This window comes from Peromyscus leucopus, chromosome 8b (genome assembly GCF_004664715.2).
Source record: "Peromyscus leucopus breed LL Stock chromosome 8b, UCI_PerLeu_2.1, whole genome shotgun sequence".
In the NCBI taxonomy this organism is placed as follows: Eukaryota; Metazoa; Chordata; class Mammalia; order Rodentia; family Cricetidae; genus Peromyscus; species Peromyscus leucopus.
Genome location: NC_051086.1, coordinates 102,557,557 through 102,583,974, shown reverse-complemented (window position 1 = coordinate 102,583,974; position 26,418 = coordinate 102,557,557). Strand labels below are relative to the sequence as shown.

At 52.5% G+C, this 26,418-nt stretch overlaps 1 protein-coding gene across 1 annotated transcript in view; it reads left to right on the top strand.

Annotated features, from left to right (window-relative positions):
• The first annotated feature begins 1,827 nt into the window (after positions 1 to 1,827).
• Positions 1,828 to 26,418, top strand: part of Dnah17 (dynein axonemal heavy chain 17) — a 117,950-nt gene continuing 93,359 nt past the window's right edge. Inside the window, 17 exon segments of the mRNA XM_028892549.2 lie at positions 1,828 to 2,166; positions 3,756 to 3,949; positions 4,886 to 5,078; positions 5,228 to 5,327; positions 5,483 to 5,568; positions 5,749 to 5,874; positions 6,422 to 6,574; positions 6,716 to 6,802; positions 9,647 to 9,814; positions 10,132 to 10,248; positions 13,171 to 13,436; positions 14,092 to 14,287; positions 15,733 to 15,879; positions 21,704 to 21,812; positions 22,716 to 22,819; positions 24,114 to 24,254; positions 25,732 to 25,875. Coding sequence (XP_028748382.1) covers positions 1,831 to 2,166; positions 3,756 to 3,949; positions 4,886 to 5,078; positions 5,228 to 5,327; positions 5,483 to 5,568; positions 5,749 to 5,874; positions 6,422 to 6,574; positions 6,716 to 6,802; positions 9,647 to 9,814; positions 10,132 to 10,248; positions 13,171 to 13,436; positions 14,092 to 14,287; positions 15,733 to 15,879; positions 21,704 to 21,812; positions 22,716 to 22,819; positions 24,114 to 24,254; positions 25,732 to 25,875 — 2,667 coding nt within the window. The 5' untranslated portion in view covers positions 1,828 to 1,830.

Below are 26,418 nucleotides of genomic sequence, written 5' to 3'. Positions count from 1 at the left end.
CAGCAAATTCCAAGACAGCCAGAGCTGTTACACAGAAAAACCCTGTATTGAAAAACCAAAATAATAATGATGATGATAATAATAAATATTACTTTAAATAAAATATATAAAAATAAAATTACATGATCTGGAAGAATAGAATGTCTTAATAAGAAAGTAGATGTAAGTCCCATCTAGTAGTCATTCTACAGAGTAAAACTGAATCCAGCGCTCTGTCCCTGAGAAGGCAAGTGCAATCTGCTACACTACCACTGGCCACTTAGGTAGCCAAGAGAAGGTTCTAGAAGTCTCAGGTACCTTGACACGCCAGAAGTTCTGTGGCAGTTGGAGCCTCTCGAGGAGCAGAAGCCATTTCCTTACATCGTTGGGAAAGGGCTCTCCTGCTCTCTACAGAAGCACACGTTTGTGTGGATCTGGTGAGCAACTGTAAACCAGGTTGGGTGTTGGAAGAGTTGAGGGGCCTTGGCACACAGGGTAGGCAGCAGACTCACCAAACACTGTCCCTGATCTACACTTGGAGACGGTCAGTTCAGGCCAGCAGGCTGGCCGCCAGGGCCCCACTCCTTCCTCACTCAGCTCTCTGATACCCCCTCCCTGTAGCTGCCCCCGAGCCAGCCCAGCCTCAAGCCTGCCAGCTACCCCTTCTGCAGTCCCAGGGGCTGGTGGGCCTGGAAAGCACTTCAGGGGACAGTGTTGTAAACTGTCACCTCCTGGCCAGCACCCCAGGAAATGGCACTGCAGATTTGAGATGAGACCATCTGTGAAACCCCAAATCCACAAAATCGGTAAACCAGAGAGTGTTCCCATCAACAGTAGTACCATCAACAAGACTTAGAGGGGGCCCCTTAAACGCTCACGTTCCAATAAACACTCACGTTCCAATGCCTATGCTTTAAATAATGGCATGGTGCTGGGTGGGGCCAGCTCAGCAGGAGCACCCAGCAATCCGTGAGTGCTCCCAGACATCACTGCAGGGCTCCTCCCCTCATTCACAGAAGGCCCCAAGCCAGAGAGGGTTGGCTCACAGACCGCTCTCTCTCCCCTCCCCCTTCCTCTCTCTTTATATTGACCTTGCCACAGAAGCCTTGGGCTCTAGGAATGCCCTGGGTCACTGAAACCACATAGCACCTTCCCACTTCTCACTCAGATGGGGGCAGGGACTGAGCACCAGCTCTGGTGTGCGATGCTGCTTTGAGGACCTGTGTACTGTAACACCTCAGAAGCCTTGAGCCTTGGCTTTGCTCAAGCCAAAGGCTGGCATCTGAGTGCTTCCAATGTGGCCTGCAAAAGCTGACATTGGCAATGGCCAGTTCTAGAACAGGCTGAAACACAGAGCTCCTGAGGAGCCCAAGGTTTTTTTTTTGTTTTTTTTTTTGTTTGTTTGTTTTGTGTGTGTGTGTGTGCGTAGGTGCAAATATCCATATATGGAGGTCAGGGGTCAGTCCTGGATAACCTTCCTCAGTTTCTTTTCAATCTGCCCTCATCCCTTTCCCCTTTTGCCTTGCCCATCCCCCACCCCCACGCTGACGTGGTCACTTCCTCTTCTCATCCTCCCTACCCACATGTCCTTCTCTGTCTCTTCCAGTTTATTTAATTTTGTGGTCACAATAACACAAGTGTACACCATTTACCTGATGACCCCACACCAGGGCAGGAACAGGTGCCCCTCCCTTGTCAACAGCCTGACCACAGATAAAAACAAAGGCCAATGAACCCCTTTCACCAGCTTGGCTAAGATGGAGATTTGTGGGGTTCTGGGACTCCAGAAACCAGCGGGCACCTGTTTGTTTACAGAGGTCTGTGGTGTAAGGAAAGGTGGTTACGACAATCATGCCGGATCCCAGACTCGAGTATCTGGAGACGGTGTCTTTTATGATTCTCAAGTTCAAGGCAGACAAGTGGGGCAAACTGATCGGAGCCGAGGAGAATGTGGCCTTGTTCACAGAATTCTTTGACAAAGTAGAAATCCCTGTGCTGGTGTTGACACTCAATCCTGCGGGCCTGATCATCCCCTGCCTGGGCTTCCCAGAGTCCCTCAAGTCCAAAGGAGCTTACTTTATCAGGAAAAAGCCAGAGACCATCACCAAGGACAACTACAAGACCAACCTCCTCTATGGGGACATCAGCCCCACACCTGTGGAGCAGCTGATTGCTGTAGTGGAAGAGGTATGTGTGTCTAGACTGGGGGTGGGGGGGCTGGAGCAGCTGAGCTTGGGAGGGCCTTTGAGTGAGGGACCCACGGCCTTGCTGCTGCGACAATGAACGTGCCCAGTGAGTGACGTCACCTAAGAGCTGGTTGGAAATGCACAGACCTGCTCCAAGTGAGGAGGCAGGAGTCCCAGCCTTAGCGTCACCCTCTCTCAGTGGCAGTAGTCGGTGCCATCTTGCTGTAGCCACAGGTGTGGGTCATCCAAGAACCAGTGGATAATTTCCCAAGCTCCAAGACTTTGAGCTAAGAACAACAAATGGTGTGGTATTTCCTCTACCTCTCTGCTTCTGTCATCTTCATACTCACCCTCAGCAGGTGCAGTGGGGTAGGGATAGCCTCTGGTGGGCCACAGCAGCAGGCTGGGGTACTTAGCCCTGCCGGTCATCATAGACAAGGACCTGAGACTCTGCCTGTGTTTATTCAAAGAGAAATGGGAAGCCAGGAGGCCACTCAGCAGGGCCTAGAAGCTGAGAGTGGGAAGCCTGGCAGACCACAGTCAACTCAGCTGCCATGTGTCGTCCCAGATGCTCTTGAAGCTGGAAGGGTCAGGGGCCAGCTGGCCCTCTTCTGCCACACCTCTCCTTGACTTGTAGATGGTCACCTCTCCCTGTTCCCTCATGGGACGGATTTTTGTGTCCTGATCTCTTCATATAAAAACCCAAGTCCTACTAGGTTAGGGCTCAACCCACTGGCCTAATTTACCTGTTGCCTCTTTAAAGGTCATGTGAGGCCGTGCAGAGAGGCTCCTGCACACACATAAGGGCACGTGTCCCCATCTCAGTACCACATAAAAAGCTGGGTGTGGCCATGGTGTCTTGTAATCCCAGCCCAGGAGGTGGAGACAGGAGGATCCATTGACATGCTGGCCAGCCAGTCCAGGTGATACATGTCCCAGGTTCAGTGAGAGCCCTTGCTTCAAAAAAGGTGGACAGGCTGGAGAGATGGCTCAGAGATTAAGAGCACTGACTGCTCTTGCAGAGGTTCAATTCCCAGCAACCACATGGTGGCTCACAACCATCTATAATGAGATATGGTGCCCTCTTCTGGTGTGCAGGCATACATGCAGGTAGAACACTGTATACATAATAAATAAATCTTTAAAAAAAAAATTTGGTAGACACACTGACCTGTGTGACCTCTACATGGTCACACACCACTGCATGGGTTCGTGTGTGTCACACACACACACACACACACACACACACACACACACACACACGACTGTTTCCAACTGCAGCTACATATAAAGGTACAGGTCATTGGGACTATAGATATGATCGTAGGGACATAACCTAGCCTCCCTTAGTCCTTATCCTAAACTTCCTGCAAGGGGTGTGTCATATGCCCTATGGTTCAGGGTGTGTGGTGGGCACCACCTCTCAGTGATGGTTCAGACACTCAGACAGGCAGCTGGACCGTCACTGTTCCTAGAACTCCAGCCGCCTCGTCTCCAGAAAGGTTTAGCTTTCTTGTGGTTATGGGCACAGAGGTCTTCCAAATCCCCCAGAAGACAGAGCCAGGCAGTCCTCGTCATGTCTCCTTTCAGGTCCTCTATTCTCTGCTAAACCAGAGTGAGAACATGGATGGCTGGCCCCGGGTGGTCTCAGAAGATATTGTCAAACAAGTCCACAGGCTGAAGAATGAGATGTTTGTGATGGGAGGCAAGATCAGGGGAAAAACTCTGTTGCCTATCCCAGAGCACCTGGGTAGCCTGGACGGCACGCTGGACTCCATGGAGAGGTAGGCCGGGGTGGGGGATGGGGGTGGGGGGAATCTGAGCCATGACCTCAAACTGCAGACGTAAGTGCAGATTGGTTCTATGCCTTGACATTCATGAGATGCTCAAGTCGGGGAGGGTACCAAGCCTTCAGTAGCGGGCACAAGACAGGGGAGTAGGTACTAGAGCCCCTGGGAACCCCAGCTCCAGTCATCCAGGAGTGTCTAGACCCAGGAGGGGACTCACCTGCATCCCTTCTCCTCTCCATTTGCACGTGACTGTAGTCACCGTATGGCTCAAAAGGTAATCACACTGGCTTTGAGATGCCATGCTGAGGGCAGTAGAGGGAGGGGGGAGCTGTTTGACAGGAAGGTGTGAGTCAAGGTACAGAGGCTGTGGCATCCAGGGGTCAAGGGACTCTTAAGGCATCCTGGCCATTTAAACTGCCCTTGTGTGTGAAACCATTAAAAAAGAAAAAGTTACCTGTGTGAACTTGTCCACACACACCTGTTGAATGACAGCCCCTAGGCTTCATCCTGATTGGTCCTTCAGGGACTGTCTATTAGCCCCCCCCAATATAGGCCATGTTGTGTGGGGTTTATTCTGGGGTCTCCGGCCCCTTGGGCTTCGGTGAAAGCTCCCATTCCTCTTTGCTCTGGGCATTGTTCCCTGGGGATGGGGGAAATCTTCAGCCTCCCTCAGATGGTTGGATCATGCTAGGGACATGAGCCCAGACATGCTGCTCGTGGTGATGGTGGCGGTAGTGGCGGTGGTGGCTGTGGTGATGGTGGTGGCTGTGGTGATGGTGGTGGCTGTGGCAGTGACTGCAGCTTGGAGTTTGTTGTTTGCAGGCTGCTGGTGGGGGGACAGGTGGGTCTCCTCCCTGACGGCACAGGGTTCGAGGCCGTCCATGTGTGTGTGTGGCCACAAGAGCATCATCCTGACTTGGCACTTGACAGGATCCCCTCCTCCCTGGACAACTCACTCCTACATTCCATCGAGACCATTATCATCGATTGGTCCCATCAAATCCGGGATGTGCTGAGCAAGGACTCGGCTCAGGCCCTGCTGGATGGCCTGCACCCACTGCCCCGTGTGGAATTTGAGTTCTGGGACACCCGGCTCATGAACCTGCAGTGCATCCATGAGCAGGTGAGGTCTCACTTGGGGGCAGCAGGCAGCTCGGTGTGGCCCTCCTAGTGACCCCAAGACACATTCCGGGTACATTCCTCAGCCCTGGCAGCCTCAAGTCAACTTCCCCTGAGGGTTGGGCTGAGAGGCTGTGGCTCTTTTGTCCTCAGCTAAACAGACCCAAGGTAAACAAGATAGTTGAGATCCTGGAAAAAGCTAAAAGCTGCTACTGGCCAGCTCTACAAAACGTCTACATGAACGTCACCCAAGGTGAGCCAGACACTGTCCAGGAAGCCGCTGGGCCTGTAAGGGAGGGCTGTGTGGACTGTCTGTCTTTGACCCTGAGGGAAGAGGCTAAAACCCCCAGAGAGGCGCCTTTTCCACTGGCTCCCTTCAGCACTGACCTCCTTGTCCCTTATGCTCAGGGTTGAAGGAAGCCAATGACATTGTCCTCTATCTGAAGCCCCTGCGCATCCTGTTGGAGGAAATGGAGCAGGCTGACTTCACAGTGGTATGTGGACAGGGGAGAGCCCACTGGGTGGGTGGGAGAGGCAGGCACAGGCGTCGTAGAGCCCTCAGCGGGGCGGCTGTCTGGCAGATTCCCCCTTGGGATCCTCTTCTGTGAGAAGAGGCAGGTGGGGACGCAGCAGCAAAGGCTAGCCCCTCCAGCGATCTGGGCTGTCTCTCCCAGCTCCCCAGCTTCATCGTCAAGGTGCTGAGCACAGTCGGCTTCATCTGGGCCACCTCAGAGCACTACAACACGCCATCCAGGGTCATCGTCATCCTTCGGGAGTTTGGCAACCAAATCATTGAAATGGTGACAACTGTCCCGGGCCTGGTCTTCCCCCACACTCCATCCTTCTTAGGTCTGGGCATCCTCAGGCCCCAAGCTGGAGCCAAGCCTGAGGAGGCTCTCGAGCATTTCCCCAGGGTACCTTACTAGCCAGCACCCTATCAGGAGCAAGGAAGGAAGGAGGACCCTCGCCCCGGGAGTCCCAGCACCCCACCACTTGTCAGAATCCTGCACAGAGCCACCTCCCATAACCCTCAACACACACCTGCCTTTCCCGTCCTCCTCACGAGTACCGTCTGAGCAGTCACTAGCGCCAGCTGAAGGACCATAACCCAGGCCACCAGAGCATATTAAAATCATGCTTGCAGCCTGTCCGTAGGACCAGGAAGACACCATGTCTCTTCCATGTCTGGGGATCCCTGATCTTTGGTGGGCAAAAATCCCTTTTTACTGTAGTCTTGACACAAGATGAGCCCCAGGGGGACTGGTCCTCTTCCAGGGCCCACTGTGCCAGGACCCCTCCTGAGGACTCATCAAGGATGAGTTAGGATGCCTGTCTTTTCCTGTCTAGACTAGAGCCTACCTGAGCCCAGAGGAGGTGCTGAAGGGCTTGCAGGGTGAGATAGAGGAGGTCCTGGGTGGCATCTCCCTGTCCGTGGGAGTCCTCAAGGAGCTCTTCAATGCCTACGACTTCTGTTGTGCCAACATGAAGCTTTTCTTCAAGGTACCTGCCGACCTTCAGAGCCTGGGTCTCAGCCAACGGGGCCATGTCGGTGCCACCCCCAACCGGCAGGTGGGCGGGACTAGCTGAAGTAACTATGGCCTCTTCTCTCCCTCACCTCTCCCATCCTCTCCCTTCTAAAAGGACAAGCCACCTATACCGTGGGAATTCCCTTCCACCCTCGCCTTCTCGCGCATGAACTCCTTCTTCCACCGTGTGCAGACCATCGAGGTAAAGTTGGATTTCCATTCATCTCTGCCCCTAAGTCCCTCAGAACAGCCTTCCAGGGCTGGGCTCAGCAGCGGAGCACCTGCCGGCATGCATGGGGCTTCCTAACTCTGGACCTTAGCCCTGGAAAACAAAAACCAAACAGCTCCAGGATCATCCCCAGGTAGAACATTCTAAGCGAATGGAAGCTCCTGTATCTTTGTGGAAACTGTCCTTGAGGAGGCACCCCACGCCTAAGCCCGGCAGCGCTGTTTCTCCCTCAGTACCAGTCTGGTTCACCAGCCGAGACAGTGGCTGTTGTCAGCAAGCCAAGCCAGCAGCCAAGTGCTGTGGTGTCGAAGACCAGGAGCTAACACTGAGATAGATACTGCGGGGCAAAAGTTTATTAACGGTCAGGCCATGTTTTCCGTCTGCCATAGCGGGAGAATGAAAACGGCCCAGATCAAAGGCAGAGGAGTCTCTTTAACCAAGCAAGCATGTGATTGAAAGTAGAATTTTGTAGTTATTTTTGTGATCATAGAAAAGGTACGTGTTACGGGTTTATGGTCAGATGGTTAACATATCTCGAAACAGCTCATGGTCAGTCAGTTTTCAGAACAATGGAAACGATTTACAATTTGTAGTTCATAAGATTATTGAGGAAGAACCAGTCAAAACAGTTGACCTCTAGCTAAAGCCATGATCAAAGTCTAACATTGTTTAACTGAAAAGAAAATGGAGTCAGCCACCCCTAACACCAAAGGCAGAGTTAATGCACAAAATCAGCACAAAGGGAGACTTCGGACCCCTGCACGTGTGAACAGGAGTGATACATGGCAAGGGAGACTTCAAAAATTCGTCAAGATGGTCTCCTCTGGGGAGGAGGGACGAGAAGGCTCCAGCCGGGTAGGACAAGGGGCCTCGGTATAATTAACGCACTGTGTGTGGTGAGCAGGTGCATGTGCTCCTATGCCTGGGCAGAGACCAGAAGACGTCTACCCTGCTCTGCCTTACTCGCTTGAGGCAGGATCTCTCTGAACTTGGAACAAGGGGGACGGCCAGCGAGCCCTAGCAATCCTCCTGTCTCTACCCTCATAGTGCTGGGTTTTCAAACACATGAGACTTCACACAGATGTTTCCATGTGTATGAGTGTTTGCCTGTGTGTGTGTGTGTGTGTGTGTCTGTGTGTCTGTGCGCGCGCACATGCCTGGTGCCCACAGAAGCCGAAAAGGTCATTAGATCCCCTGGAACCAGTGTTAAGGACAGCTGTGAGCTGCTGTGTGGGTCCTGGGAACCAAACCCAGGTCCTCTGTAAAGGGCATCAAGTGTTGTTGACCCCTGAGCCACCTCTCTAGCCCCCACCCCCACCGCATGCCCGGATTTTTATGCAGGTGCTAGGGGTTTGAACTCAAGTCCTGTGAGCACAGCAAGCCCTTCCAGCAGCTGAGCCTCCACCCTCCCCCACCCCTCCCAACCCCCTACACACACCCCTACAAGCCCCCTACCCACCCCCCCCCCCCCCCCACCCTCCCCTAACTCCTACCCCCCCCCACCCCACCTTGCTTTTTGTCTTCAAACCTTTTACATGAGGTGCTTGGCTTTCAACTTCCTGTGCATGGTCCTCAACCCACGAAAAAGAGGACAGGCTGGGGGGGGCGGGGGGGGGCCGGGCTCAGATGACAATGTTTGCTTAGCACGCACAGGCCCGAGTTTCTTTCTTTCTTTTTTTTTATTCCTTTTCTTTTTTTTCTTTTTGGTTTATCGAGACAGGGTTTCTCTGTGTAGTTTTGGAGCCTGTCCTGGAACTCACTCTGTAGACCAGTTGCCCTCAAACTCACAGAGATCCGCCTGCCTCTGCCTCCCAAGTGCTGGGATTAAAGGCGTGCTCCATCACTGCCCTGCTAGGGCCCCAAGTTTCATCTCCAGCACCACTAAGTGGGACAGATCACACCTGTAACCCCAGCATTTGGGAAGCAGAAGCAGAGGGATCAGGAGTTGATGGTCATCAACTATACAGTGAGTTTGAGGCCAGCTTGAGCTGCAGGAGACCCTGACTCTAGAAGGGGGTGGGGGAAGGAGGAGCAGGGAGAAAAGTAGCGTATGCTGCTCATTGTCCTCGAGAAATGCTGGGGGCCTTGTTGTGGAGACAATATCAGAGACTAATCAGCTGAGGGCGTGAATGTGAGGGGCATGACCCTGAAGTGTCTTCTGGGAAGGAGTTACCATGACTGGGCAGTGGGAATCCTCATGGAAGAGCACCTGGGTACCAGTGTCCACCAGGCATCCGGTCCCTCTCAGTGTGGGACGCTTTCCGGGGAACAGAAAACCTGAGGCTCTGCCAGAGCCTGAGAGACCCCGGTAACTTCCTACACCTTCCAGAGCTGAGGAAGTGGATGCTGGAGCATGTGGAAAGGTTCTTTGGCCAACGTGGGGCCTGGACCGGATCCCAGGCTTCATCCCCCCTGGTTCCACATGCTCTTAAAGTAGAGGTGATTCCTGGGGGAGTCCCCCCCCCACACATACACTTTTGCTCCTTGTTCTAGAAACAGCTGCGAAGCACATAGGCACTGAAGAGCACACCTCACACACACCACTTGCATGCCTCATGTGCACCCCAGCACGCCCCTTGCATGCCTCGTGTGCACCCCAGCATGCCCCTCGTGTGCACCCCAGCGCACCCCTTGCATGCCTCGTGTGCGCCCCAGCATGCCCTTGCATGCCTCGTGTGCACCCTGCAGTGGCGTCCCTGGGGGTGCCCCTCGAGGGCTCTCCTTGCTGGTTCAGATAAGGTCCTAGGACCCTTGGCTTTGACCCTGGAGATGAATGGGCCGAACAGAGGGGTTCTTGCTCTTCCCCCCTTGTGCTAGAATCTTTACAAGACGGCCATCGAATTTCTGAAGCTGGAGAAGATTGAGCTGGGGGGTGTGCGAGGGAACATCCTGGGGAACCTGGTGACCCAGATCTACGATGAGGTCTTTGAGCTGGTGAAGGTCTTTGCTGAGTGCAAATACGACCCTTTGGACCCCGGAGACTCGGTAAGTCCGTGGGCAGGGACTGTCACTGGACCAAGGAGTGGAGTGACGGGGGTGGAGTGAGTGACGGGCAGTCCCAGGCACTCACCGGAAGTACAGAAGCTGCGGTCCCTATGCCAAGGAGCAGATGCAGGCACGGGACCTGGGGTCAGGGATGGGGAGATGGCAGTGTTGGTGGTCCAACCCAGGGCTGCGCTCCACCGCTGAGCTGTGCAGCCAGCCCCATCTTGACTCAACTCATCCTTGAGGCTCGCAGCCTATTGGTGGTTTACGCCGCTCCCGGCCTTTCCTGTCTATTGCCACGCTTCATTTCCTTTTAGAGTTTTGACGATGATTACAATGACTTTGAAACCAAAATCCAAGACCTGGACAGGAGGCTGGCTACCATCTTCTGCCAAGCCTTTGATGACTGCAGCTCCATTGAGTCGTCTGCGAAGGTAAGTGACATTGTCCATCACTGCAGGGCCAACCCCCGGGAAAGCACCACAGAGGCACATGAGATACATGGGAATACCGATCTGGGCCAAGGAGCCTGTATTTCAGTGCAGGTCAGTAGGGAATACCTCCCCCCCAACCCCCGCAGGCCCCAAAGGTAGTCAGAGTAGCTGGGCATCCCAGGGCAATGGCCACCCCTCTATTGTCAGGGCTGGGGTTCTGGGCCTCAGCTGGAGACTGAGGAAGTTTCTCGAACTGGTACACCAAGACCTCTCCCTGGTAGAGCCAGGTGCACCCTGCCCCACGCTGCTCAAGTTTTCCGCGAATGCAGAGGTGACTGAAGTCTAGGATTGCTTGGCTTGGGCCTTCAGGAGAAGTAGCAATGAATGCAAATTAATGCCGTGTCTCCACAAATGTGGTTAAAGAATTTATGCAGTGACACTTGTTAAATCAAAAAGGGAACCTCATCTGTTGTTGCTGGGGGTGGGATGGGGGGCAGTTGTTATACACACACACACACACACACACACACACACACACACACACGTTCACCTCTGCCCAGCTCTTTACACAGACTTACATCTCAGAATCTCTTCCTGAAAATCTCTCCTATCTAGCTGCTCATCCTCTCTCCTCAGCTCCCTCTGTACACACCCAGCACACACACTCACACTCTGCACAGCTCTTACAGAGCTCTACACAGCCGCCTCTCTCTACGCTGTCGCCCCTCTCATAACCAACGCTGGACAGTTATATGTTACATTTTCAGGGCCCAACCCATTCTCCTAACACATGATAAGTCACACAGTTTTTCTCGGCTAGGGAGGTCGTGCTGACTGGCCAGTGAGTAGCGCTTGGCCGTGCACATAGCTCTAAGGTGGTGAGGGTTCCCAGACGGAAAGCAAGCACTTGGCTGAACCTTGAGCCTGTAACATAAACTGAGGCTGGGACTACGTGCAAAAAAGTCAATTACTGCAGAGAGTTATGTCTACCAAAGTTGCTTCAAGCCTGACCCTGAATCAGTGATAAACGCCTGGGAATTCACCCTCGTGTATTCGTCTCCAGGGGCAACCAGTTTACTTTGAATATGTTCTGAAGTCTAAAATTAGCTGTCTTTGTGGCTGAGAATACTGTTGCTTTCCTGCATCAGTTATGAAAAATATTCTAGTATTATTTTTATTCATCAGAATTATACAGCTTAAACAGAAATCACCTCCCTGACCATCCACAGCTATATATGTGTACCCAAAGATAGAATATTTTTATGAAATAAACACACACCAGCTGATATTAGGGAAGAAATGAAGTGGCACATGAAAGAAATTAGAGACAGGAGCAACTGGTCATTTCCAGTAGCTCCACGGCTTTGCCAGGTGGGGCTCCCTATCAGGTGGGTCTGGTGGGTCAACCTGTTAAATACTGGTTGTCACTTACTGTATACTCCCACGGCCTCCTGCACCAGAGAAGTTGGGTATCTGGTCCCTTGACCAAGACGTGAAGAGACACCATACACATCCCAGTCTCTGAGGTCTCAAAGAAGAGGAACATGTTGGATGAAGTCTCTCAGCCAGGCATGAGCTGAGCCACCCACCCTCATGAGTAATGCCCACATGTCACAGGTTCTTTTTCTGTGACAGGCAGGTGGCCCATTGATGGGTGGAGCCATACTCATCCCAGAATGATAAAATTGTCCTATGCCAGGGCTTCCTCACTCATGAGAATTTAGGTTTGCTTCTGTATTCAGTCATTTTCCAAATTCTCACTCTACAGTGATGCTAAGTTAGAAAAATGGTCGGGGGTGGTGGGGGGGGGGGGGGACCTTTGGGAGTCACCTCCAGCTGTCCCTGATCTGAGGCTCCAGATGCTAGGTCTCCCTGTCATCAGCGTGTCATACATGGCCCGGGGAGTTCTAGAGCATTGTCCATGTGACCTCCTCCTAGAAGAAAGTGAAAGGACTTTTTGTCCCTAAAACCAGAGACCAAAAAGTCTGTGTGGAAAGGAGGGCAGAGGACGGGAAGAGAGCTGTGAGGAGGGTCTTAGAGCCGTTTTCCAGCTGTCACAGGTCAGCCTCTTACAGGAGAGACACCTCTGGGTCACCTCCGAGGAGAGTCTGCTACAACGTCAGCTCCTGCTTCCTCTACAGACCCACATCACTCCAGTCTACTGTCAGGGGACTCAAGAGTCCCTTCCCTTCCTCAGGTCATGCTGTGGTCTTAAAAGGTCATTTTTAGTGATGGTCATATTTTCCAAACCAAAACCTGAAGTCAGTCTAAGACCCATGTGGGCCTCTGAGCGCCTGCTAAGGGAATGTTAGGGGAGTCCACGGGACCTCTAGGTGCTTCCTAGAAACTTCAGACACTGGTGAGTTCAGACATTAGGGGACCCTATGCTGTCCCCTCTCTGTGAACAGCCCCTAATTTCTTCTTTCTTTTCGTATTGTTTTTTGGTTTTTGGTTTTTTTGAGACAGGGTTTCTCTGTGTGGCAGAGTCCTGGCTGTCCTGGAACTTGCTTTGTAGACTAGGCTGGCCTTGAACTCACAGAGATCCTCTTGCTTCTGCCTCCCCAGTGCTGGGATTGAAGGCGTGCACCACCGCTTCCCAGTTCCCTCACTTCTTTGTGTGTATGTGACTCCTCGGCCTGGAGTCAATTCTCCTGAGCTCCGGACTTAGCTGTCTCTGCTGGTTTCCATGTTGGTGCCACCACATAAGGCAGAATGGGATCATACAGGCTCCACTCAACGGCTACCACACAGAGGACTCCGGTGGAGTTTCTGTTTCAACAAAGCCTGTGTCTCCTCAGTCCTGAAGTTCGGCCATGCCTGTTTTGTCAATGGCCCCAATAACCCCAAGTTGGAGCCAATACCAGGGCCGGTGCTGGAAGCCCGGACTCTGGCAACAGCACACCTCCCCCTGTGTCTCCGCAGCTCCTGTACATGTGCGGGGGCCTCCTGGAGCGGCCCCTGATCCTTGTTGAGGTGGTGCCCAGGTACTCAGTCTTGCTGGAGCTGTTCAACACTGAGCTGGACAATGCCAAGCTCATGTACGATGCCCAGATGGCGGCCTCCGAAGAAGGCCAGATACCACCCATCCACAAAAATATGCCTCCTGTGGCTGGGCAGCTCAAGTGGAGCCTGGAGCTTCAGGAGAGACTTGAGGTGTCCATGAAGCACCTGAAGCACATTGATCACCCGTGAGTCCCAGGCCATGCTGGGAAGGGCCCGGTACCTGTGCATCCTGGCTGCAGGGAGGGAGCCAGCCCACCTTGATCCTTGCATCTTCCACCCGGCTGGGACTAAACAGGCTCTTCACCATGCTTGCTAGAGCGAAGGCATCACTAGACCCCTTTTCTTGAATTTGGGGGGGGGTTCTGAGGCAAACTGTGGAGGAGGGGTGCTCTGCAGCAAACTCGGGGTGCTGCAGGCGGGCACAGACGGAGGCTGCTGCCGGGGAAGCAGGCACACTCTGTGGCACTCTGTGGCACTCTGTGGCACTCTGTGGCACTCTGCTCTAGTCAGTCCCAAGTTGGAAAGGAAGCCGTGAACTCCTAACAGAGCTGTGGCCAGTTGGGGCTACTGCAATGTGGGCTACTGTCGGCCTCCTAGGGTGTTTGCTTCAGCTCATGGGGCTACTAGAAGACTAAGAACATGACATCTGTTCTTTCATGTGTGGCTCAGCCATCATTCACACTATCATTCACTCTATCATCCTGGAAGGAAGGTAGGTAGCTGGCAGCCTGCTTCAGCACCCTGAGGTCTGGCAGCAGCTGATGGGGGTGTTAAAAAGCCCCAGAATGTGATGTCAGGGTGAAGCCTGGCACCTCACTGCTCTGTCCAACTCTGACCCAGGGTCATGTCCAGTGTGGAGGCCAAGCTAGTCTATGAGAAATATGATGAGATGATGGAGTTACTGAGAAGCTGCCGGGAGAAGATCTACAAGCAATGGGTGGAAGGTGTGGACCAGGACTGCCACTTCAATTTGGGCCAGCCACTCATCCAGCGTGACCCCTTCTCCGGCCTCATCCAAGTCAACTTCAGCAAGGCGGTGGGTGCCCTGGCAGGGTGGGGAAGTGGGGGCTGGGGAAGACACAGCTGGGAGAGGGAGGGGAAAGCCTGGGCTCACCATGCCACAGGCTGGCTCCACCACCCACAGTGAGCATTCATGGAGGTGGTTGCTTGTGTGCCACAGGCACCCACAGCTTTGTTGAGTGTTTTTAAGTATTTAAGATCTGGATGAAATGGTAGCAATGCTTTAAATGTCTTCAAGACTGTAGTACAGCTCAGTGCTAGAGTCTAGGCATCCATGATCCTTAACTGAGAGAGGGGGGTATAGTTTAAGATAGTCTTCTTTCTTTGTATTCATTTGATTTAACCAAACACAGGACCTCACACCTCCTAGGCACGTGTTCACTGAGCTACACCCCGCACCGCTTTTACTTTACTTTGAGACAGGGTTTCACTGAGTTGCTCCGTCTGGCTTTGATTCATTCTGTCATGAATCCCCCTGCCTCGGATTTCTGAGTAGCTGTGATTGGGGGCCTATGCCGCCCTTTGGAAAGCTTGTCTGCCTTTCTCAAGATCCCAAGAGAAAACATGAATTTGAAAATTAAAAGTCTGCATGACGCAGAGAGATGGGCCAGCTAGCCAGGATGGTGCATTCAAGGCTGGACCCAGACGGTTCAGGTGTGCATGTGGGATGGAAGCGAAGTGAGGCCGGGTCCTTGCGGGCCCTGCCTTGCATGACCTGTCCTGTCTGGACATGGACAGTGACACCAGGAAGGCATGGAGAGAACCAGATGAGGGCTTCGAAAAGCTTTTCCTTTTCTTAAAATCCATTCTTCCCTTCAGAACACACTGTCTGGGCACTGCCATGTTTGTGCTTGGTACACCCTGGTGAAGCCAGGCCATAGCCTCCATCCTGCCCTCCTGGTGCTTCCCTATTCAAGGAAGTGGGGAGGGAGTGAGCAAAGATGATAACCAGTTAGTGCAAGCAAAGAGATGAAGAAGACCACCTCAAGTGCCCCGGGGAAACGAACTAGGAGGGACATGGAGAGGGCGACACTATGGGGCTGGGGGAAGGGGGCAGGTGCAGTTAGACCTGAGCCAAGGCTTGCAGGAGCTCACTAAGGTCTTGATGAGAATAGCTTGGGGACAACAGTATTGGCTGCCATGTCAGTCTCGTGGTCAGAGCAGGTGTGAGGAAAGGGAGAAAGAGGAAGAGAGAGAGGACCCAGGGGAAGCCCCAAGGGAAACCTCCTAACTCTGGGGCAGGGGGAAGGATAAGAAAATGATGACATTAGCCACCCATGATGATGATGCCAAGCTTGCCCTGGCTCAATTCCATTCAGTAGGGCGAGGACATCCAGAGCCTGCCAGCCAGCGCCACTTCCCACCCACCGTGGAGTTCCCTGGTTGTGAAAAGCCAGCGGCAGCCGGCCCACGGGTGAGGTCACCTTCTGACAGGTTCCCTGTTCTTCCCTGGCCCTTTAGTTGGTGGCAGTCCTGAGAGAGGTCAAATATCTGAACTTCCAGCAACAAAAAGAGATTCCAGGGAGTGCGGAGAAGCTCTTCTCAGAGAACGAAACCTTCCGGAAGTTTGTGGGCAACCTGGAGCTCATTGTCGGCTGGTACAATGAGGTAAGCAGCTGTTGTCTTATGTATGTGCCACATCTGGGCATTCGCACATTCAAATGTGCCTCAAGTCGCTCTTCCTTAGTCACGTGCCGGAGGCTACGGAGATGGCGATGACTCAAAGTGTCGGCGGCGACGTAAGCCCCGACTTTACTGGGCTCTGGCTAACCTTGCACAATTCTTTGTAAAGGTTTTGGAAATTCCCAAGCTTTTGGATAATACTAACATCATCCCACATCACTTCCACTCCTCCGTTAAAGTCAGGGAGGGGCTGAGGGGCTGGGAAATCCACCACTTGGTGAAGTCAGGGAGGGGCACCTCCTGAAACCCAGGTGGGAATGACAAGTCTCCCAGTTGGTGATGGGGAAGCTGCATGAGATCCCTGGAGAGAAGCCATCACCCTCAGCTTTGTGGTTCAAGAATCCCTTGACTTAGGCAGCGTGGTGCTCACCCTTTTCCAGCACTCGGGGCAGGGCAGGCGGATCTCTGTGAGTTCGAGGCCAGCCTGGCTACCAAGTGAGTTCCAGGAAAGGCACAAAGTTACACAGAGAAACCCTGTCTCGAAAAACCAAAAAGAATCCCTTGACTCTCCTTGTCCCTCTGATCCGGGGACCTCACACAGGCTTCACTTAGAATGTCCCAGGCACTGGTGAGCCTTGAGGATAGTCCACTCTGGCAGCAGAGAGAGAAACTGTCAGTGAATGGTGGGCATGGGGCACAGCAGGCAGCTCATGTGCCTGCCCTACTCCTGAATTCTACCCCTAGACAAAGGCAATGTTAGCGTCTGCTGTGTACTGGAGGCTCAGTCCCGTCTGTGGTGCTGCTGGGTGGTATGGCCTTGTGAAAGGGAGCCGGGACACTGGGGACACAGGACACAGTACTGGGGCCTCAGCTCCTTCCTTCGTGTTGGCTTTCTGATCGCCATGAGGTGGTCTCTGCTTCACATTTCCATCCCCAAGACGTCTGCCTCATCCACAGGCCCCAAAACAATCACACCAACCTCAGAATGAAATTTTGGAAGCCATGAGCTAAACCTCTAAGTTGCATTTCTCAGGTGTTAAGCAAGGCCAGGTACCGCAGTCCCCCAGCCATGGACTGTGATCCAGATCGGGCGCTGGCAGGCTCTCCATTGCTCCTGTGGCCGAGCACCACACTCCAGGGCTGGGCCAGGCACCAGCAGGCTCTCTGCTGCTGCTCTGACTTAGTGTCACACTCCAAGCAGCCCAGGACAACACAGACCTATCATCTTGCAGTTCTCCAGGTCAGAAGTATATAACCTTTCCACTATAGAGGGCAAGGTGCCAGCTGAGGCTGTGGGAGTGCTGCAGGTTAGGATCTGTTCGCTGGGCCTCTCCAGCTTCTAAAGGCCACCACTGTCCTGGGATAATGGCTCGGGTGTTGGTCAAAGCTCTCCAGGGAAGTGGAGCCAAGGAGAGACGGTGGTCTATATGGAGATTATTACAAGGAATTGGCTTGTACAGTTATGGGTAAAGGAATGTCACAATACACTACCTGCTAGCCCGTGCCTCAGGAAGGGACCACGTAATTCCGACAGCCTAAAACCTGAGAACCAGGGAAGCTTCCAGAGACAGCAGTGAGTACACAGATGTGCAGAGACAGCAGTGAGTACACAGATGTGCACAGACAGCAGTGAGTACACAGATGTGCAGAGACAGCAGTGAGTACACAGATGTGCAGAGACAGCAGTGAGTACACAGATGTGTACAGACAGCAGTGAGTACACAGATGTGCAGAGACAGCAGTGAGTACACAGATGTGCAGAGACAGCAGTGAGAACACAGATGTGCACAGACAGCAGTGAGTACACAGATGTGCACAGACAGCAGTGAGTACACAGATGTGCAGAGACAGCACTGAGTACACAGATGTGCAGAGACAGCAGTGAGTACACAGATGTGCAGAGATAGCAGTGAGTACACAGATGTGCAGAGACAGCAGTGAGAACACAGATGTGCAGAGACAGCAGTGAGTACACAGATGTGCAGAGACAGCAGTGAGTACACAGATGTGCAGGGACAGCAGTGAGAACACAGATGTGCAGAGACAGCAGTGAGTACACAGATGTGCACAGCAGGAACAATGCAGGCAGTGAGTACACAGATGTGCAGAGACAGCAGTGAGTACACAGATGTGCAGAGACAGCAGTGAGTACACAGATGTGCAGAGACAGCAGTGAGTACACAGATGTGCAGAGACAGCAGTGAGTACACAGATGTCAGAGACAGCAGTGAGTACACAGATGTTCAGAGACAGCAGTGAGTACACAGAAAATGCAAGAAAACATGAGAACAAGTGAAGAACAAACAAGATGTGCAGAGACAGCAGTGAGTACACAGATGTGCAGAGACAGCAGTGAGAACACAGATGTGCAGAGACAGCAGTGAGTACACAGATGTGCCAGACTGCAGTGAGTACACAGATGTGCAGAGACAGCAGTGAGTACACAGATGTGCAGAGACAGCAGTGAGTACACAGATGTGCAGAGACAGCAGTGAGTACACAGAGTGCAGAGACAGCAGTGAGTACACAGATGTGCAGAGACAGCAGTGAGTACACAGATGTGCAGAGACAGCAGTGAGTACACAGATGTGCAGAGACAGCAGTGAGTACACAGATGTGCAGAGACAGCAGTGAGTACACAGATGTGCAGAGACAGCAGTGAGTACACAGATGTGCAGAGACAGCAGTGAGTACACAGATGTGCAGACAGCAGTGAGTACACAGATGTGCAGAGACAAGTGCACAGACAGATGAGTACACAGATGTGCAGAGACAGCAGTGAGTACACAGATGTGCAGAGACAGCAGTGAGTACACAGATGTGCAGAGACAGCAGTGAGTACACAGATGTGCAGAGACAGCAGTGAGTACACAGATGTGCACAGACAGCAGTGAGTACACAGATGTGCAGAGACAGCAGTGAGTACACAGATGTGCAGAGACAGCAGTGAGTACACAGATGTGCAGAGACAGCAGTGAGTACACAGATGTGCAGAGACAGCAGTGAGTACACAGATGTGCAGAGACAGCAGTGAGTACACAGATGTGCAGAGACAGCAGTGAGTACACAGATGTGCAGAGACAGCAGTGAGTACACAGATGTGCAGAGACAGCAGTGAGTACACAGATGTGCAGAGACAGCAGTGAGTACACAGATGTGCACAGACAGCAGTGAGTAACACAGATGTGCAGAGACAGCAGAGCATGAGACACAGATGTGCAGAGACAGCAGTGAGTACACAGATGTGCAGAGACAGCAGTGAGTACACAGATGTGCAGAGACAGCAGTGAGTACACAGATGTGCAGAGACAGCAGTGAAAGAGGACAGCAGAGTGGCAGAGACATGCAGTGAGTACACAGATGTGCAGAGACAGCAGTGAGTACACAGATGTGCAGAGACAGCAGTGAGTACACAGATGTGCAGAGACAGCAGTGAGTACACAGATGTGCCAGACTGCAGGGGGAAGCACGGCAGGAGTGTCCAGTGCTGCCTCTGCTGTGAGGAGACGCGCTGACAGGTTCCTCACAAATTGGCCCAAGTACCCCAAGCACTGACAGCGCCAGGCATAGATGCCGCCTTAGATGCCACTGAAGCGAAGGCTTAGAGTGTGAGCAGATTCTGGGGAGGCTGCAGGAGCCTGGGGCACCTCTGCTTGTGATTTCCCTTTGGTGATAAAAAAGGCCAAAGCCGAAAGGGAGAGCCGGGTTAGAAATACCACACACTCACACACACACTCGACCCAGCAGAGGACTGACCGTGGCTGATCGGTCAGGTGCAGGGACACACATCGGTGAGCCAAGCATGTAGAAAGCGGACTCGGCAGGACCGCTGTAAGTTCAGGCCCCGCTTAGGCCACAGAGTGACACCGTATCTCAAAGAAAACCAAAAAGTGCCACCCACTCTAGGACTAGCACACAGGAGGTGGAGGCAGGGGGATTGCTGTGGGTTTGATGCTAACTTGGGCTGCAAAGTGAGACACTGGCTCAAAAACTAATAATAAAGGGCTGATGAAATGACTCAGTGGAAAAAGCGACGGCTCCTGAGCCTGGTCACCTGAGTTTGATCCCCAGGATCCACATAGTAGGTAGGAGAGAACTGACGCCTGCAGGCTGTCCTCTGAATAAGATGCATGGTGCATGAGCACGTGCATGTTCACATGCGTGCGCGCGTGCGCGCGCGCGCACACACACACACACACACACGCACGCACGCACGAGATGAAAGTTCCCATTATATTTTCGACTTCCCTGTTTATACTACACCTTTAAAATGCCAGAATCTGTCTTGCACGGACTTCCTCACCCCACATGTTTTTCTTCACATCAGCTGTCTCCAAGCACAAGGTCCTGACTTAACTGGAACAGCACAGACAGGGTGATGAGAGGCAATAGAAACCATGGGTTGATGTGCTGGACAGTTTCATGTCCACTTGAAACAAGTCGAAGTCATTCAAAAGGAGGAAACCTCAGTGAAGAAAATGCCTCCATAAGATCAGGCTGCAGGCAAGCCTATAGGGCAATTTCTTAATTAGTGATTGATGGGGGAAGGCCCAGTCCACTGTGGATGATGCCATCCCTGGGCTGGTGGTCCTGGGTTCTATAAGAAGACAAGCTGAGCAAGCCATGGAGGGCAAGCCAGTAAGCAGCCCCCTCCATGGCCTCTGCATCAGCTCCTGCTCCCAGGTTCCTGCCCTGTTTGAGTTCCTGTCCTGACTTCCTTCCATAATGAACATTGATGTGGAAGTGTAAGACAAATAAACCCTTTTCCCCAACTGAACTTTCGGTCATGGTGTTTCATCATGGCAATAGAAACCCTCACTAAGAGAGGTGGTAAGCATAAATAGGTCTGTGAACTGTCCCCAGGGCAAAAGATTGTTCTACAGCAACCTTGTCTTCCAGACAGAAGACTGCTGGGGCCCCACAGCATCACTGTGACAGCCATCAGAAGCCAGCGTTAGTGTACAGGGCTCCCCTGAAATCCACCCACAGGCTTTGGTAACAGACACACTGATGAGATGCCCTATGACATGATCTCAGGACTCATCCTCCAAGGAAAGGCTCGGCACAGGGAGGAGTCACTGTCCTGTGTGTCACGGCGAGACCCTGATGGATGGCTCCCTCTCCCTCGGTTACTTTTGATTGTCTGGTTTTGTGAATTCACTTTTTCAGGGATCAACTACTTTTTGGGGTGCACGAGGCAGAGTGGGGCAGAAGCAGTGGGCTTTACGCCGTGGCAAACAGATTCACCACTTCCCCCAGACCCCAGCTCCCCCGTGACGTCACTGGACTTGAGACTTAGATTCCTGACCCCGAAGAGATTTTGCAGCCAGAGCGTCCATTGCACATCTGCTTGCCCTGCCGTGATTCTTTCTACCGCATGACATACATGATGAGGAATGAAGCACATGCTTAACCTTTGGGTTAGGAATGATTTGAGAAGTCAGAGCCACCTGAAATACAATGCAGTTTTGTTTTTAGGTTTTTATTTTCAGTTGTGTGTGTGTGTGCACCATACTTATGTGGGTATTCTTGGAGGCCTCAAACCCTCTGCAGCAGGAGTTCCATTTGTGAGTCACCTGACGTGGGTGCTGGGAATTGAACTCGGGTCCCTCTAGAAGAGTAATGCACACTTTTAACCACTGAGCCATCTCTCCAGCCCCGGCACGCAATTTAGAAACAGTTCCAAGACAATACTGATTGTGGCTGGTTTGCTGGCATTTATAAGTACTCCTTAATGCTGTTAAATCCCAGGTAGTTTAGACTTGAGGTTTGGGACCAAACTCTTAACTCCACGGCCTTTCTTCTGCAGATAAAGACAACAGTGATGGATGTGGAATTTCCACTGATCAAGTCAGAGTTGGAAGCCATTGATGTCAAGCTGTTGAGCGCTGAGACGACATTGTTCTGGAATGGCGAAGGTACCTAGGTCACCTTTGTTCTGAGAGTCTATGTCCTCTGATGCTCTGGGGTAGACACTTCTGCCTCCAGGCTCCAGAGAGTCGCTTGAACTATGGTCATCCATCTTCTTGCCCAGGCCACAAAGCCTGCCCATGTCACTCACAGAACTGGGCAAAAACCCCTGGGGAGCTGCCGAGGGTCCAGCCCTTTCCGGATGGGGTCCCTGGAGGCCTGGCCTTCCTCATGTAAGCCAGAAGAGGAGACATATGGTCTCTGTTGCTCAAGGCAGATGCTGGAGGAGAGGACGGATGTGGAGTGGCAGGCTCTCCTCCTTCCCTCCATCCCACCAGCAAACGAAGCCATGACCCTAACTCCCCCTCCCCCAACCCTGGGTGTCCCCTGAGGTCTTGATGAGCCACCTTCTGCTACTTCCTTCCTCCTGAGACCTTCGCTGTGCTTCAGCAGCCTTTGCAGCCCCACCGTGCGCCACTGTCTCAACTGGAAGGTGGGACCAAATGTCAGCACGTCTATAGCATGCAGGCCCCTTTTCCTGCAGAAAGTGGCTACATCTCTTCCCTCACCCTCCTGCCGTAGATCATAGCCCTCCTGCTACGGCCCCAGGCCCTGGCACCTTTGTGCAGGTGCCCAGGCGCCTCCCTGTTCATTCATAGTTGCGAAGGGGCTTCCATCCCAGGAGCCTGGGGTGAAAGCGAAGACGACCTACCACCACAGTGGCAGATTGTGAGTGAGTTCCTCCATTTCACTCCAGGGAAGCCGTGACGGCAACTCGGGCTTCACTTCACGTTCTAGAGGAGGACACTGTAGGAGCTGGCCCACCCCACGGAGCACCGAGCCCATCCAAGAAGAGTGTGCATGTTTCCGGGTCCTTCCCGGGGTCAGATAGCTTGTGCTTTGTGTTGCAGGCGTGTTTCAGTACATCCAGGAGATGCGGGAGGTACTGTATAATCTGCAGAATCGGATGCAGAAAGCCAAGCAAAACATAGAAGGAATCAGACAGGCCATGCAGGTGAGCGAGCTGCCAAGGGCAAGGCACTGGGGTCACGTGGAGGCCTCTGGGAGGTGCTGCTATGTGATGGGTGGCCAGGGAAATCCACCCAATGCTCTGGACAGTGAGGTCCGTGTTCTCCCAAAGCAGAAAGAACCGGGTCATTCTGCAGAACTCACTCAGCTCCACACTGTTGTTCTCAGTAGTCTGTGTGGGGGCCTGGCTATGCCTTAAAAACACTTGTGGCTGTATTCAAAGTGAAGTTGTGAGTGAGTATGCGTGTGTTTAGTGTGTGCAAGTGTGTGTACATACATATGCAAGTGTGTGTCTGTGTGTGTACACATGTGGAGAATGGGCGTTGATATCAGGTGTCTTCCTCAATAGCTTTCCATCTTATCTTTTGAGACGGGGCTCTCCTGAACCTGGAGCTCACCAGTTGACTAGTCTGGCTAACCAGTGAGTTCCAGGATGCAGCTGCCCGCAGCCCCAGCTCTGGCCCCTCAGTGGGCTTACAGACATGCACCATAGCACCCAGCTTTTACACGGGATCTGAGTTGAGGGCCTCATGCTTGAACAGCAAGCGTCTTATCCTCCCCACACCAGAAAGTCTTCTAAAAAATATTTCCTCCCATAAATTCTCAGTTGGATAATTGTATATGTTTCAAGCACCCACTCACCCACACGCAGATGCACATGCAGGGCCCAGGGGACAGGCGGCTCTGAGCTAAGCATACTCATCCTGAAGTGCTCAGGAAGCTGAAGTGGGATCTTGAGCTTGAAGCCCACCCAGGTGTGTGCAGGAAGACCCTTCCTCAGAAAAACAGACAGCAGCACCAGCAACAGTAGAAACCAAAAATGGAAGGCTGGAGAGATAACTCAGCAGCTAAGAGTCCTGGCTACTCCTGCAGAGGACCTGGGTTCTGTTCCCAGCGCCCACATCAGGTGGCTCACAGCCACCCCTAATTCTGGTTCTGAGAGATCCAATACCCTCTCCTGTTCTGTGGGGACTACATACATGTGGCGTACATATAGACAAGCAGGCACACACATCTACAGATAAATAAAAAATAAAACTTAAAAACAGATGGAAGAGCAAAGTCACCGCTCACCACCTTTTTATGTTTTGAATTCAGTTTTCACTTGAATGGCATGCCCCTCGAGACCTTAGCTCAGGAAGTTAGGCACGGGAGCTCAGGATGTACAGGGAAAGGCTGGCAAGAGACAAGGAGGCTTATGTCCCTAAGAACACGGGGGAGGGGCCAGACCAAGTGTGTCATCTCTAAAAGGGCCGGCCGATCTTGTGGTTTGCCACCAGGAGTGGTCAGCCAACCCCCTGTTTGAGCGGAAGGACAACAAGAAGGAGGCCCTTCTGGACCTGGACGGAAGGGTAGCCAATCTCAACAAGCGCTACGCTGCTGTTAAGGATGCTGGTGTGAGAATCCAAGCCATGGTTGTGGTAAGGAGACCCCGGGGGAGCAGGGGGGAGGGTTGCGGGGGAGGGGTGTTTTGGAAGCTGCTTGCTCTTTATGGAGGGGAGAGAGAGGAGGCCTCGCTGAACATTTTACTCAGATGACAGATGACGAGTGTACTAATGGCCACAAAATCTATTAGCTTTCATCCAAGATGGCCTGACCCAAGCCTGATTCCTGTTATGTTCTGTCCTCTGTTTCAAGGTGACCAGAGCACCACCAACCCCTGCACTACAGTCCATATGGACTGGTGATACCTTCACCCTAGGCCAACAGGGACAGGCTGCTGTGTGTTCGTGTGCATCCTGCGTGGGTTCGCACCCATGAGTGTGCACAGTGGACACATGAGGTCTGAGGAGCTCGCCCACGTGTGCGCACACATCACAGCCAGCATGTGTCAGTGGGCAGATGGGTTACATACCTGCTTTGCCACCTGGAAAGTGGGTGTCTTTGATAGACCCCCAGCAGAAGGAGCAAGGCTGAGCAGACAGAGGCCTGAGAGCCAGTGAGAGCAACCTCACCTGTTCCAGCTTCAGCGAGACAGCGCTGCCCAGGTGCCGGGCTTTGTAATCACGTCCATCCACTGCGGTGACAGCTACTTGAACCTTCCTTTCAACCCCACACTAAAGTTACCAGAGACTCTTATCTCCTCTCTCCTTTGCCTGAGAATGCGGGCTAAGTTACATTCATCTTTGTGTTCACCTGTAGCACTCGGTGTCTTATAGAGCCACCCATTTGTCCCTCTTCCATCTATTACATACTTCTTCATCCACCCATCTTTCTCTTCATCTACCCCTTCATTCATCCTCAACCCAACCACTCATGTATCCATCCATCCAACCATCTATCTGTCTACACGTCCGTCTACACGTCTATCCACCCACTCATTCTTCCACTCTTCTATTCACTCACCTCCTACCCAGCTGTCCTCCCATCATCCTCCCACCCATCCACCGACCCATCCATCCGTCCGTCCGTCCATCCCCTGTGCACTGAGCCCTTTACCACCCTGACTCAGATACTGTCAAGCGTCAAAGGTGAAACTGCAGAAAGGATCATTGAAGCTCTTTGTCACAAAGATGGTCACCAAAGGACAAGATAATTCAGAGCTGTCACTTGTGCTGTAGTGGCATAAACAGCAGGTTGCTTAAGAGAATGTGGGTGAGGTCAGGGATGGGAATCCTGACCCAAGACCAATGGGCGCTCAAGGGCAGCCTTTAGGAGGAGGTGACATCTGAGCGGAAAACTAAACGATTAGGTATACCTTACAGGATTGGGGGGAAGCCCCCTGCATGAAGCCTTCTATGGCAAAGAGCCCAACACATTCAAGGGGCTTAAAACATCTGCTTTGAGTGTCTCTGAACTAAACAAAGACGAGGATGACGCATCCTGCCATGGGCTAGGCAGAACCGAGAGCCAAGTGTGCATCAGTAAAATCACAGCCAATGGTGTGCTTCCACGCAGGAAAATGCAGAACTGTTCAGAGCAGACACAACCAGCCAGTCCTGGAAAGAGTACGTCAACTATATTGACAGCATGGTCTTAGATGAGTTTGACCGCTTCGTGCGCAAATCTCTAAATTACTTAATGGACAACATGACTATGGACGTAAGTTATTGGTGTGTGTGTGTGTGTGTGTGTGTGTGTGTGTGTGTGTGTGTGTGAGAGAGAGAGAGAGAGAGAGAGAGAGAGAGAGAGAGAGAGAGAGAGAGAGAGAGAGATCTGTGTTGGAATCTGTGCTTCTGATTTGCCTGAGGAAAGAGCAGGCAGTTTTGTGGATTAACAGATTCAAAGTCTGTTTGTGGTGGCCAGCTTGCCATGGTTTTAAAACTAAAGGTCCTGCATGCCAGAGAGCACCCCCAATTGCGGGCCCTCAGGATGACAATCACCTTAGATCTGCCATAACCCAAATGCACCTCAGGGTACCTGAACAGGTCTGAGGAAATGCTCCCACCTTGCTGCTGGGTGATGCCAGTTCCCCTGTTCCCGTCTCAGGATTATGGCAGAGGGACTCTTCCCAGGAACATCAGTGTCTAAGCTTCGCCTCTGTGTAGCCAAGGTGTGCCAGTGAGTCTCACTGAGCTGTGTTCTCTAAGGGGGTGACACCTTCCCTCCCATGCCTTGTTACAGTGTGACAGCACACCTGAGAAC